This window comes from Amblyraja radiata, chromosome 5, assembly GCF_010909765.2.
Source record: "Amblyraja radiata isolate CabotCenter1 chromosome 5, sAmbRad1.1.pri, whole genome shotgun sequence".
NCBI classification, from domain to species: domain Eukaryota; kingdom Metazoa; phylum Chordata; class Chondrichthyes; order Rajiformes; family Rajidae; genus Amblyraja; species Amblyraja radiata.
In genome coordinates, this window is record NC_045960.1 from 29,709,428 (window position 1) to 29,722,663 (window position 13,236).

The window sequence follows — 13,236 nt, forward strand, 5'->3', positions numbered from 1 at the left end:
TTATAACCATGCATTGTGCTCATTGTCTAATCTTCGTTGTGGTACAAAGGTGTAAATTATATTATTGTGCAATGTACGTATATAAAATGTGATTTATTGTTCCTCAAAAAAAGTTTTGATGGTCAGTGAACTGGGTGTTTTATAAGCTACGAAATTAATATCTACATACAAGAAGTAAAAAATGGCATTGATCAAATACGAGAGGATGATCAATGTCTTGATTTGTGAATGTTTGCTCGCCAGCTCCAACAGGAACTGGTTGGAATTTTTTTATGAATGAAAACTGTGGGATACGATGAGATCAGGCAATATTCTGCACTGCATCTGACTTTGTTGAATGCACAAGCACTGATGGTTTACAATGATGATTTCTATGCTGCTGCTCGCATTGAACAACCTGCAAAATAGAGCTAGATTTACGGTGCAATTTAATGTGACTTCCTCTATGGATGGATGCTAAAATGAGAATCTGGTGTCAATGGACAAATTGATTACAAGCAGATCAATTCCTGAGATGGGGAGGGGAGGGTGAGGTGAGGGGTTGTCATTTGAGGAGAGGCTAAACAGACCAGGCCTCAACCTTCTTGAACTGAGAAGAATGAGACATGATGTCACTGAAAGGCACAGAAAATCTGAAGAAGCTTGACATGGTTTGTTGCAGGGATAATGTTTTCTCTGGATGGAGTGTTTAGAACCAACAACGACAATCTCAAAATAAGGACAAAGTAATTATTCTTGACTAATTCAGGATTTCTTTTCTCAGAGAGCAGCCTATTTTGGGGAAACTAAATCTAAAAGACCTGTGTACACCCAGCTGCTAAATGTATATGGAACAAGTACATAAATTAATAGATTTTAAGGAGTCAGTGGATACTCTTGACCTTATTAAATGGTAGAATTGGCATGGGGGGGGGGGTTAAATGGAATAATTTGCTTCGAATACTTAAGTTTCATGGTTTCATCTTTTCTTATAACTTAGAAGGAGGCTTTTTTAGCCTGTCGTATCCATACCGGCTGACAGAGGAATCACATCCCCACGTTAATTTTCCCCTTTACCTATTCCCTCTACATTGCCAAAGAATGTTCCTCCGATTCCATCTCCTGACTCTATCTACACTTCATGCTGCCTCGGCAAGTCCACCAGCATAATCAAGGACAATTCTCTACCCGGTCACTCCCTCTTTCCCCCTCTCCCTTCAGGCAAGGGGTACAGCAGTGTGAAAACGCACACCTTCAGATTCAGGGACAGTTTCTTCCCAGCTGTTATCGGGCAACTGAACCATCCTACCAACAACTAGAGAGTGGACCTGAGTTATTATAGACCTCATTGAAGACCCTTGGACTATCTGTAATCGGATTTTACTGGACTTTATCTTTTACCAAACGTTATTCCCTTTATCATGTATCTGTAAACTGTGGACGGCTCCATTGGAATCATGTATTATCTTTCCTCTGACTGGGTAGCATGCAACAAAACGCTTTACTGCACCTCAGTACCCGTGAATATCCAGGGGAAATGTATTCTTGGGAAAACATCCCAGGCGTCAGTACTGAACTTCTAGCTGCACCATAGAGTGTCTAGATTCTCAAGTTCCAGTTATTTGTTGCTCTGTGCATTATAAATCCACAGCAACGCTAGTTTTCAAAGTGTTCAAGGAGCTTGTTGAGAACCCCTTGTCAATGCTATAAACCTACTTGACCTTTACATAAATGTTTAGATAATGGATATTCTGCCTTTCCTTTTTACTAAGTACTTCAAAGCGTAATGCATGAGAGCTCCCATTTGTAAATACCCCGTAGATATTGGAAATCTGACAAAAGAAACCCAGAAGTCTAGAAGCACTGAGGAGGTCAGATAGCATCTAAGGGGAGAGAAGCAGTTAGGCCAGGGAGACGTCACCATACAGTAGCTGGGAAAGCCAGTAGATAAGCAGGTGAAGTTGCTGAGATGGCTGGTGGGAGGGGGGCAATGGTTATCTGAAATGGTTACATTCAATGTTCTTCTAGGCGTTACGTCTGTTCTGTTTCCTGCATTTCTGCTCTCTCACCCTCCCCTCCTCGTCTGAACAGAAATAGGGTTTCCTGATCTTTTGTTTCAACCCCAGCAACCTGCCTACTCAATAGACCATTCTCTATAACTTCCACCCCTTCCAAAATAATTCAATTAGCAGACCCTCTGGGAAAAGAAAGTCTGAATTATCCTGCACATCGTTTTGAGATTGTCTTTGTTGGTTCTAGAAGGCACTCCATTCAGTGAAAATATCCTCTCTGCATTAACCACCTCAAGCTGCTTACGAATGTTAGTGCATATCAACCCCCCCCCCCCCCCCCTCTCGGTTTTCCAGAGGACCATTCCTTTCATGACACCTGGTCTGTTCTTCCATCTCCACAAACCACTCCTCTTCCTCCGACACTTCGACGTACAACCACAGGAGACGTAATCCCCCTCCCCTTCACCTCTTCCTTTCCCACCCTCTTCCAGTCAAAGTGATGATTCAATTGCACTTCTTCCAATTTAGCGAATTGCATTTGATGCTCCCAAAATGGTCACCTTTTTATTGGAGAAAGCAAGTACATTGGGTGAACGCTTTGCAGAATATTTCTGTCCAGTTATCAAGGGCAACTCTGAACTTCCCGTTGCTTGTCACTTTAAATCTCTGTCTGATTCTTACCCTAACCACTCTCATTATCCTCCTGCCTTGCTGCAATGATGCCATGAAACTTCTTCCATTTGAAGACATTGAACGAATGAATACTTTACAGTACGATATGTTACGATAATAAAACTGTATTCATCCCCGGAGGGAGATTGGTCTACCAACAGTCACAACACACAACGAGGTACACAAAAACGTGATATTAAAAGTGAAAACATAAAGAAAAAGACAAGCGACTGTTGTCTGGCTGCCGTGTGCATAGCGCCTTCACCGGAACAAATGAACAAACACAGACTTAGTGCCCCCTCCCTCACACCGGGTCCCCTTTGTTCTCTCACCATCCCTCAGGCGGTCCCTCCAAGTCGGGTCCCCATTGTCTTCCCTTCCCCCCCCCCCCCACGCTCATCGACCATTGATCATGGGTCGATCGCGAGCCCCGCTGTCGAGACTCCCATCGCTGCCGAGGTTCTCCTCGCCGTCGTCGCTCCTTTGGCCCAGACAGGCACCTGCCGCCCCCCGGCTTCTCCGGCGAACCAGGCCATGCAGGGCGCGTTCCGGTCGGCAGTGGCGCGGTTGTTTGGCGGGTGGATCAGACCTGCGCGGCTCCCCGGGACATGCCCGCTGCACGCGTGGCTCCCTGGGACACTCCCGCCATGCGCACGGCTCCTCGGGCCAATTTATTGTCACGTGTGATGAGTCACAGTGACATTTTTTGTTTTGCATACACAAGGTACGCAAAGAATCGCCACATAAAGGGCGTAGACAAAATCACAAAGTATCCCACGCCAGGTCCTTTGTTCTGATCCCTTCTACATCCTCTCCCCCTCCCTCTCTGTGGTTCCCTCATGCCGGGCCCTTTGTTCTCTTCGTTCTTTCCCTCTCTTCCCCCTGTCCTCCTTTGTTCTTCCCCCTCTCGCCCCCCCCCACCTCGCTGTGGTTTCCCCCATGCCAGGTCTTCCTTTGTTCCCAGCGGCGCATCTTCTGGCTTCTTGAGGCCTTCAGGATTTAATATTAGATTCACCAAATTCAGATAACCACCATTTTCATTCTACCTCTCCACTGTATTTTTCTCTTTTAATTGGTTTCTGTTCTCTTTTCCATCACCGTCAGCATCTCCATATTTAAGATAATTGCTGCCTTGCTAACATTCATCGGCATCCTACCATTCCCTTTGTCCTCTCCATCCCTTCCCCTCTCTGCAACTCAACATAATTGGGCTTCTCACATTCCCGTTACTGATGAAAGATCCTTGATGTTAAACTTTGTTGCTGTTTCTCATCCCCCAGGTATTGTCTGACTCGCTACTTCAGCAATTTTTGCTGAAAGCTTTAGCGTCAGATCTGTATACTGCTAACTTCTAAAAGGAACATTTACGGTAGAAAATCAAGGGAAGGGAAGTAGATTGAATGGCAGGTCCTCATCTCACCAACAATCTTTCCCTGTACTTGCAAGCACCTACATTATTTAGCCTTTGACTAGCGTTGCTAACTTTTCCACTCCTAAATAAGAGACAAAAGATCAAAATAAGGGACAAATTCCCGACGATAATTCATTGACCGACTCGGCCGTGGCTGGGTGAATGATGAGTTGGCCTGGGTGCTGGACTGCACACAAAGCCCAGCCAGCGGGCCAGCTGAGGAGTTTTGGCCCGGGCCGCGCAACGTTGTGTGCAAAGTCCGGCACCCCATCCAACTCATGAACTGATGATCGGCCATGAGAAGGAGGGGTGGTAGTGTTGGCGGTAAGCGTAGGTCCGAAGGTCGGACAGCTGGCCGGGCTGCCGACCGACGGGGCCACGGGTCAGGTGCTGCTGCTGCATTCCATGGGCTGCACTACGTCGGGACGGGTGAGGCGGGGCCGGACGCGGCGCTCCGACCCGACAGTCCCCTCGACCCGAGTAGTAGCAGTCAAATGCAGGACAAGGGCAGTCCCATATGGGACAAACCAATTTAGCCCAATATATGGGATGTCCTGGCTAATACGGGACAGTTGGCAACCCTACCTTTGACCCACACAATGTATTAAGATGATGTTCAAACCTGTTCTGTTTCTCAGACAGAAACAGAACTTGCTGGAGGCTCCCTGCAGACCAGGCAACACTTTTGCTTTCTATTTCCCTCCTTCCAGCATCAGCCTCCAGCCCCAGAAACCATCAAGGTACTGCTAGGTACCATTCCAGCTGTAAAACATTTTGAAGGACCTTCCCTCTCCTGAAACCCCATTCATTCATTAATGTTGGATGGCCTTCACATCCTGGAGGCATGGATTCAGGAATAGATGGCGAATAAAAGGTAGTACCTGATGGGAACTGTTGAAGCTTGTTGAATTGGAAACAGAGTTGCTGCTTGCATATATACCCGGGGATGGTGCAAAACTAGAACCTGTAATTCAAAAATAAACATTTAGCACAGTTGTAATAATGAAGGAAAGATACAAAATGCTGGAGTAACTCATAGGGTCAGGCAGCATCTCTGGAGAACATGGACAGGTGATGTATCGGGCTAGGACCCTTCATTAGTCTGAAGAAAGGTCATGACCTAATATGTTAATTCTGGGATGCTGAGTTACTCGGATTTTGTGTCTCTCCTTGGTAAACCAGCATTTGTAGTTCTTTGTTTCTAGGAGCAGTAATAATGGTTCAGTCCAATGACTTTTCATCAGAACGAGACAACGTTAAAAGGTAAACATGCTTTAAGTTGCAGGGTAGGGGATGGATGGAGGCAATAAACAAAATGTCTGTGACAATGTGGAGACCAAATTTGTCGAGAACACACTGCTTCGAAGCCCAGCGAACTGTGAAATGGATTGTAACAGACTTCAAGGTGATATAGATAGTTTTGTGGAATGTGTGGATAGGAGGCAGGAATTCTGAGGTTGAGAAAAGTTAAGTGTTACACGTTAGTAGTTATATTGAGAAGTGATGATATAAACCAGAGGGTACAATTGTAAAAGATGTACCTGATCAATTGAAGGTGGCAAAGGTTGCGAAAGTAGTTAAAAAATATTAGGATCTTTGGTTTTATAAATAAAGGCACAAAGTACAAAGAAAAATAGTGATAATGAACCACTGATGTACCATGTTAGTTGTGGGCACTGAATTGTAAGTCAGATGTAAAGGGATTCAGAGAGTGTGCAGATGAGGAACAATAGTTACGTGGATGGACTTGGATTATTCAACTTGCAACAGAGAACATTGTGAGGGGGTTGTAAATGTTCTGTCATGGGTGAGGTGGAAATAGATGCAATTGTAGCACTCAAAGGCTATTGGAAAAGCACCTGAAAGGAGAGAATTTGCCAGTCTTCGCGGGGGGGGGGGGGGGGGGGGGATGGTGGGGGGGGGGGGGGGGGGGGATGGGGCGCAAAGGAGGGTGACATAAAGCTGGTATGTACTCTAAAGCAATAACAGCTTTATGCCATGGGAAAGGACTGCTTCAAGTAAGTGGATCTGCTGAATTTGAATTTCAGGTGATGGTGGTAGAATGTATCTCGTCCTGAATATTTCTGGAGCTCACTCATTGAAATTTAAAAATGACACAAAGCACTGGAAGAACTCAGCGGGTCAAGCAGCATTTCTGGAGAACATGAATAGGTAATGTTTCGGGTTAACATCTATATTCAGACTGATTGTGGTGGGGGGGGGGGGGTGAAGTCGTAAAAATGGTGCTCCAAAGATGTACAGGTTTTTTTAAGATAGCTTGCCGTGGTAAAATTGTAAATTGTCCCTAGTGTTTAGGATAGTGCTAGTGAACAGGGATCGCTGGACAGCATAGACTCGGTGGGAAGAAGAGGACTCTGGCATTATAAGTTTCTGTTTTGGGTAGAAGTTTTGATCTTCCTTATCAATGTCCGTCATAATTTTGTTTACTTCCATCAGGTTTCCTTCAACTTCTAGGAGTCCAAGGAAACCAAACCCAGCCTGTTTGGTCTCTGCATATGAGACAACACCCTGAAAAATCTCCTCTGCATCCTCTTCAATGCCACCACATCCATCCTATAATATGGTGACCCGAACTGTACATGACACTCCAGCTGTACCCTAACTAAAATTTTATACATTTGGATTTGCTCTGCTATTATAATCTATTGGTTTGGCTAATGAAGGCCAGCAATCCATATGCATTCTTCATCATTTTAGGCGACACAGTGGCACAGCGATAAAGTTGCTGCCTTTCAGCGCCAGAGACCCAGGTTCGATCCTGACTACAGGTGCTGTCTGTGAGGAGTTTGTACGTCCTCCCTGTGATTATGTGGGTTTTCTCCGGGTGCTCTGGTTTCCTCCCACGCTCCAAAGACGTACAGGTTTGTAGAATAATTGGCTTCTGTAGATTGTAAATTGTCGCTAATCACTGGTCAACGCGGACATGGTGGGCTGAAGGGCCTGTTTCCACGCAGTATCTCTCTAAATCTGCCTGTGCTGCCACGTTGAGGGGACTATGAATTTATACACCGAGTTCCTTCTTGGTGTATTCACGACCATTCTTGCTATACATTCCACTCTTATTAGACTTTCCAAGATGTTCCATCTTGCACTTGTAAGTTTTAAGATCCATCTGCCATTACTCTGCCCTATTTATCAGCTGTAACTGTAACTTTCTGTAACTTCACTCTCAAAAACACCACTGATTTTTGGTCATCTGCAAACTCACTCTTTATATCTTCTAAGTTCATATCTAAATTATTAATGAACATGACACACAGCAAGGGTGCTAGCACCAAGCTTCCAGTCTAAACATGTCCACCATCCTCTTCCCTATCACCAAGCCAACTTTGGATCCAGTGTGCAACTTATATAGGAACCCTCGGGCTCTAATCCTTTGGACAAACCTCTCATGTGGGACCTTGTAAAAGAACTTAATGAATTCCATGTGCAATATATCAACATCATTTTCCCTCCTCAATATATTTTGTTTCTTCTTCCAAAAACTTAAATCAAATTAATCAGACAGAACCTTCCAGCCAACAATGCCACGGTGAGTATTCTTGATTAACGCTGGCATTTCCAAGTGTACCTGCATTTCCGATTACTGGCATGTAGCTTCCTTTGATTGAAAGTATAAGCCTATCGGCACCAGTATAAGACCATCGGTACAGAGATGAGGAAACACAGGAAACATGTTCCCGATGTTGGGGGAGTCCAGAACCAGGGGCCACAGTTTAAGAATAAGGGGTAGGCCATTTAAAACGGAGATGAGGAACAACTTTTTCATCCAAAGAGTTGTGAATCTGTGGAATTCTCTGCCTCAGAAGCCAATGGAGGCCAATACTCTGGATGCTTTCAAGAGAGAGTTATTAGATAGAGCTCTTAAAGGTAGCGGAGTCAGGGGATATGGTGAGAAGGCAGGAACGGGGTACTGATTGTGGATGATCAGCCATGATCACAGTGAATGGCGGTGCTGGCTCGAAGGGCCGAATGGCCTACTCCTGCACCTATTGTCTATTGTGGCTCAGCTCAAGACTGCATTAGAAGGTGATGCCTCTTGCATGCGGTCTCAGTGGACTACTGTATACTTTGTTAATTGGGGATTGTGCTTAAGTATGGCAATTCCTTACTGAACTGTATGCAAACAAATAATTTCACTATGCGTTTGCACATATAAAACCCCATTAACCATTGCTGATGCATCATCGGGTGTGGGTGGATAGAACATTCTACTCAGTGGGTCAGGTACCATCTCTGGACAAAAGGAAAAGGTAACGTTTCAGGTCGAGACCCTTCTTCAGACTCAACCCGAAACGTCAGCCATTTCTTTTCTCCAGAGATGCTGCCTGACCCGCTGAGTTACTCCAGCATTTTGTGTCTATCTTTGGTGTAAACCAGCACCTGGAATTCCTCCCTAGAACAACCGACTTTAGTCTCTCTCTCTCATTTACTCTCGAAGATATCAAATGCTGGCCAGTTATTTATAACACATAAAGAGGCCATGGAGATTCATCAGGCATTTCTTTACCTTGTGCCCACTAATGCACAAGATGGCATCTTCTCCCTTGACATTTTTTAGAATATTCTAAAATATTGCAATACTGTAATGGGAAAAACTGGCACACATAAATGGAACAGTGAACCCAGAACAGATAATTTTCATCCTTCCTGCAATCAACAATTTCCTGCAGCAAATGACATGAAATCAGCAACATGGTGACATGAGAAAATAAGCTAACGTATTAAAGATGGTGTGTGCAAGAGATTCAGATGCTGGAATCTTGAGCATAAAAACACAGTGATGGAGGGATTTAGCTAAAGATATCTAATTGTCGGCACAGTGGCGTGGCGGTAGAGATGCTGCCTTACAGCGCCAGTGACCCGGGTTCGATCCTAACCATGGGTGCTGTCTGTATGGAGTTTGTACGTTCTTCCTGTGACTGTGTGGGTTTTCTCTGGGTGCTCTGGTTTCCTCACACACTCCAAAGACGTACAGGTTTGTAGGTTAATTGGCTTCTGTAAATTGCCCCTTGTGTGCAGGGTGATGCTGGTCGGTGCGGACTCAGTGGGCCCAAAGGCCGCTTTCCACTCTGTATCTCTAAATTCATGTTCACATTCCAGGTGCTTTGAACGTATAGGAACAGATTTGCATAATAATGTTAGCAGAGTGGGACCGCTCCATGTTCCCACACCAATTTGTACATCAATTTATTATTGAGGAAAGGAAGAGAAATGTTCACAAAGGTGCAAAAACGTCAAAGGGAAATAACCTGGGAACAAGACAAAGAGAAATAAGCATAGTAGCACACTGACCTTGCATCTGATAGGAATAAGGTGTTTGGCCTGGTTGTGGTGTAGTAAATCCTGGGCTGTAACTAAGGCATCCAGTCTGCAATGCAGATTGTGCTTGCGGTATTCCCCCTTCTGTCTTGATTCCTGACAACAGCAGAGCCAAGTGGGTTAAAATACTGTAATGGGAAATGCTGACACACATAAATGAGGCAGAGACCAAGAGCAGGTAATATTCATCCCTCCTGCAGCCAACAGTTTTCTGGGGGGCATAGGTCATCAAATCAACAACATGACAATTGGAGGATTTAAGCTACAGTATCAAAGATGGAGACACAACAGAGTGCAGATGCTGGAAAAAAACAAAGTGCTGGAGGAATACAGCGGGTCTGCTAAAGATATCTAATTGTCGGCACAATGGCCAAGCGGTAGAGTTGCTGCCTCACAGCGCCAGATCTCAGCTGATACAGCTCTCAGTGTGAATCAGGGTCTCGACCCGAAACGTCACCTATTCCTTTTCTCCAGACATGTGGCCTGACCTGCCGAGTTACTCCAGCATTTTGTGTCTACTTTCTGGGTTAAAATCATATGTGTTCCAACATTGTTTCTTGAAATTAAATCTTAATTAACATAGAACATTGAAGAATACAGCACAGGAACAGACCCTTCGGCCCACAATGTCTGTGCCAAACATGCTGTAAAGTTAAACTAATTACCTTTGCCTGCACGTAATCCATATTCCATCATTCCCTGCAATTTCTTTAATTTGGAGGAGACAACTGCTTGAACAAATGACAAAATGGTGCTGAATAACTAACTTTGTAAAGGCTCATAAATGTCTTACCATAAGTAGGTAATCCATAGTGCTGGCCTGTTTGAGAATATGCCGCATAGACTGCTGGCTGCTGCATTCCTGAATATTGGGTTTGTCCAGCATAAGCCGTCATTGATTGTGCTGTTGGTGTGGAAAGAATGTGTGGGTATGGTCTGTAGGGAAGAGACAGACATGTTAGGTTAACCACTGAAGAGACTGAGACATCTTTGCACCTACAACACAGTTCCAAACAGTGACATCAAGAACAGTTTGATCCTCTGGTAAGTTGCTCTACATTACTTGATGATATCGAAGATAGACACAAAATGTTGGAGTAACTCAGCGGGACAGGCAGCATCTCTGCATGTTGTGTCTATCTTCCCTGTAAACCAGCCAGCAGCTACAGTTCCTTCCTACACTAGATGATATCGGTCGGTTATGAAAAGTATCAATTTTGAATTAATTGTTTGGTGTAAAAAGATCCAACTTTGTCTTTTCTGATATCATGGGCGGCACGGTGGTGCAGTCGTAGAGCTGCTGCCCTACAGTGCCTGAGACCCCGGCTTGATCCTTACTAAAGGTGCTGTCTGTATGGAGTTTACACGTTCTCCCTGTGACCATGTGGGTTTTCTCCGAGTGCTTCGGTTTCCTCCCACATTCCATAAAAGTGCAGGTTTGTAGTTGAATTGGCTTTTGTAAAAACAAATTGTTCCAAGTGCATGGGATAGAACTAATGTACAGAGCATTGTTGGTCAGCACGGACTCAGCGGGCCGAAGGGCCTGTGTCAACGCTGTCTCTTCAAACTAAACTAAACGAAACTAATCGGAAATGATACAAAGAAGAATAACAGTTGCAAATTTGGAAATTTCAGCCCTATTAATCAAGGTATATAAAAATGTAGTTTAGTTTAGTTCAGAGATTCAGCGCGGAAACAGGCCCTTCGGCCCACCGAGTCCACACCGACCAACGATCCCACTGTGATCGACCAGTGATCCCCGCACATTAACACTATCCTACACACACTAGGGACAATTTACATTTATACCAAGCCAATTAACCTACAAACCTGTACGTCTTTGGAGTGTGCGAGGAAACGGAAGATGCCAGAGAAAACCTACATGATCACGGGGAGAACGTACAAACTCCATACAGACAAGCAACCGTTGTCGGGATCGAACCCGGGACTCTGGCGCTGTAAGCGCTGTACGTCAGCAACTCTACCGCTGCGCCACCGTGTCGCCCTTTCCATGGGAAAAAATAAGAATCAATTTTGGCAAACATTCACATTGCCTGAATAAACCTTTCTTGTACTTACTTGGAAGGATAAATCTGTGGTGAATAGTGGTGTATTCCTCTTGGACTATAGCCACTACTTGTTATTACTGCAGGTAAAAGAAAAGAGAAGTGAAACATTAAATGACAAGCAGAACAAATGAATTTCGGACTCTGTGGCACAAACCCAAGTTAAGCAGGTGTGAGATGACAGAATAAATTTAAATTGTTATCAGCGGGAATAAATACATGGTACGTGGAAAATAAAATTTAACATGGTTGAAGGAATTGCAGCCAACACTAATTCTGATGGCTACAAAAATGTTGGTAGGAATATACAACATCTATGAACAAAAATTAAATGTCCCCATTTTTGGTGTGCTACATGTGCACTGTATACAGTGCTAATGACCAATCCAGTCCCCCTCACAATAAAATTGTGACATTGGCTAAAAACCCATTTGAAACATGTTTGGGTGGTTTAAGGGCCTGTCCCACTTGGCGATTTTTTCGGTGACTCCCGGCGTCATATCAGGGGCACCAAAAGATTTTGAACATCGCAAAATCCAGCGGCGACAAAAAAAACGTTGCGACACTTGAGGAAACACCGTGCGTCAATACGTCATCATGCCGCGTCACGGCCGCATCCTTTTCGGTGACCTAATACGTCAGTCAATGATGCCAGCAGTCGCCGAAATAATCGCCAAGTGGGACAGGCCCGTTACACCTCTACAGATGATCTAAGACAGGACATGTCCAGTTTCTGTTAGGGGTGTACACAAGTAAACTAAACTAAACTGAAAGCAACTTCTGACAAATGGTGTTTAGTTTAGTTTAGTTTAGTTTTGTTTAGTTTAGAGACAGCATGGAAACAGGCCCTTCGGCCCACCGAGTCTGTGCTGACCAGCGATCCCCGCACATTAACACTATCCTACGTACACTAGGGACAATTTACAATTATACCAAGCCGATTAACCTACTAAACCTGTACATCTTTGGAGTGTGGGAGGAAACATAGAAAACTTAGAAAATAGAAGCAGGAGTAGGGCATTCGGCCCTTTGTGCCAGCACCACCATTCAATATGATCATGGCTGATCATCCAATATCAGTACCCATTCCGGCTTTTTCCCCATATCCCTTGATTCTCTTAGCCTTAAGAGCTAAATCTAACTCTCTCTTGAAAGAGAGATGAACCAGATATTCCAGAGAAAACTCACGCAGGTCACGCTGAGAATGTACAAACTCTGTACAGACAAGCATCCGTAGTCAGGATTGAACCCGGGTCCTTGGTGTTGTAATTAGGCAGCAACTCTACCTCTGCGCCACGATGCTGCCCCAACATTGGCTCTGTGCCAGTTGAAAAAGGTTTCAGGCCTTAAAGGCACTTCCATGCTGGCAGCCAAATTTTAGCAAAACACACTGTGGCTGCCACAAAAGAGATAAAAGTTGCAGGGGTCAGGGGTTGCTGGATGTGGACAGGTGTTTCCACCAGTGAAGAGAGTCTAGGACCAGTGGCCATAGCCTCAGGAAGGACATCTTTAGAAAGGAGATGAGGAGAAATTTATTTTGTCAAAGGGTGGTGAATCTGTGGAATTCTTTGCCACAGACAGCTGTGGATGCTGTCAATGAATATTTTCAAGGCGGTGATTGAGTCTTGATTAGTACGGATGTCAAGGGATATGGGGAGAAGGCAAGGGAATGGGATTGAGAGGGAAGGCCAACCATGATTGAACGGCAGAGTAAACTCGATGGGCCAAATGTCTTTATTCTCCCTATAATCTC

General features: G+C 44.6%; 1 protein-coding gene across 47 annotated transcripts in view; it reads right to left on the reverse strand.

Annotated features, from left to right (window-relative positions):
* Positions 1–13,236, reverse strand: part of eya4 (EYA transcriptional coactivator and phosphatase 4) — a 428,629-nt gene that overhangs the window by 92,652 nt on the left and 322,741 nt on the right. For all 47 annotated transcript variants that reach the window (XM_033020875.1, XM_033020872.1, XM_033020887.1 and 44 more), the window contains 4 exons: positions 11,497–11,563; positions 10,211–10,353; positions 9,391–9,513; positions 4,956–5,038 (listed from right to left, as the gene is read on the reverse strand). In XM_033020875.1, the coding sequence (XP_032876766.1) occupies positions 4,956–5,038; positions 9,391–9,513; positions 10,211–10,353; positions 11,497–11,563 (416 nt within the window). The remainder of the gene's footprint in view (positions 1–4,955; positions 5,039–9,390; positions 9,514–10,210; positions 10,354–11,496; positions 11,564–13,236) is intronic.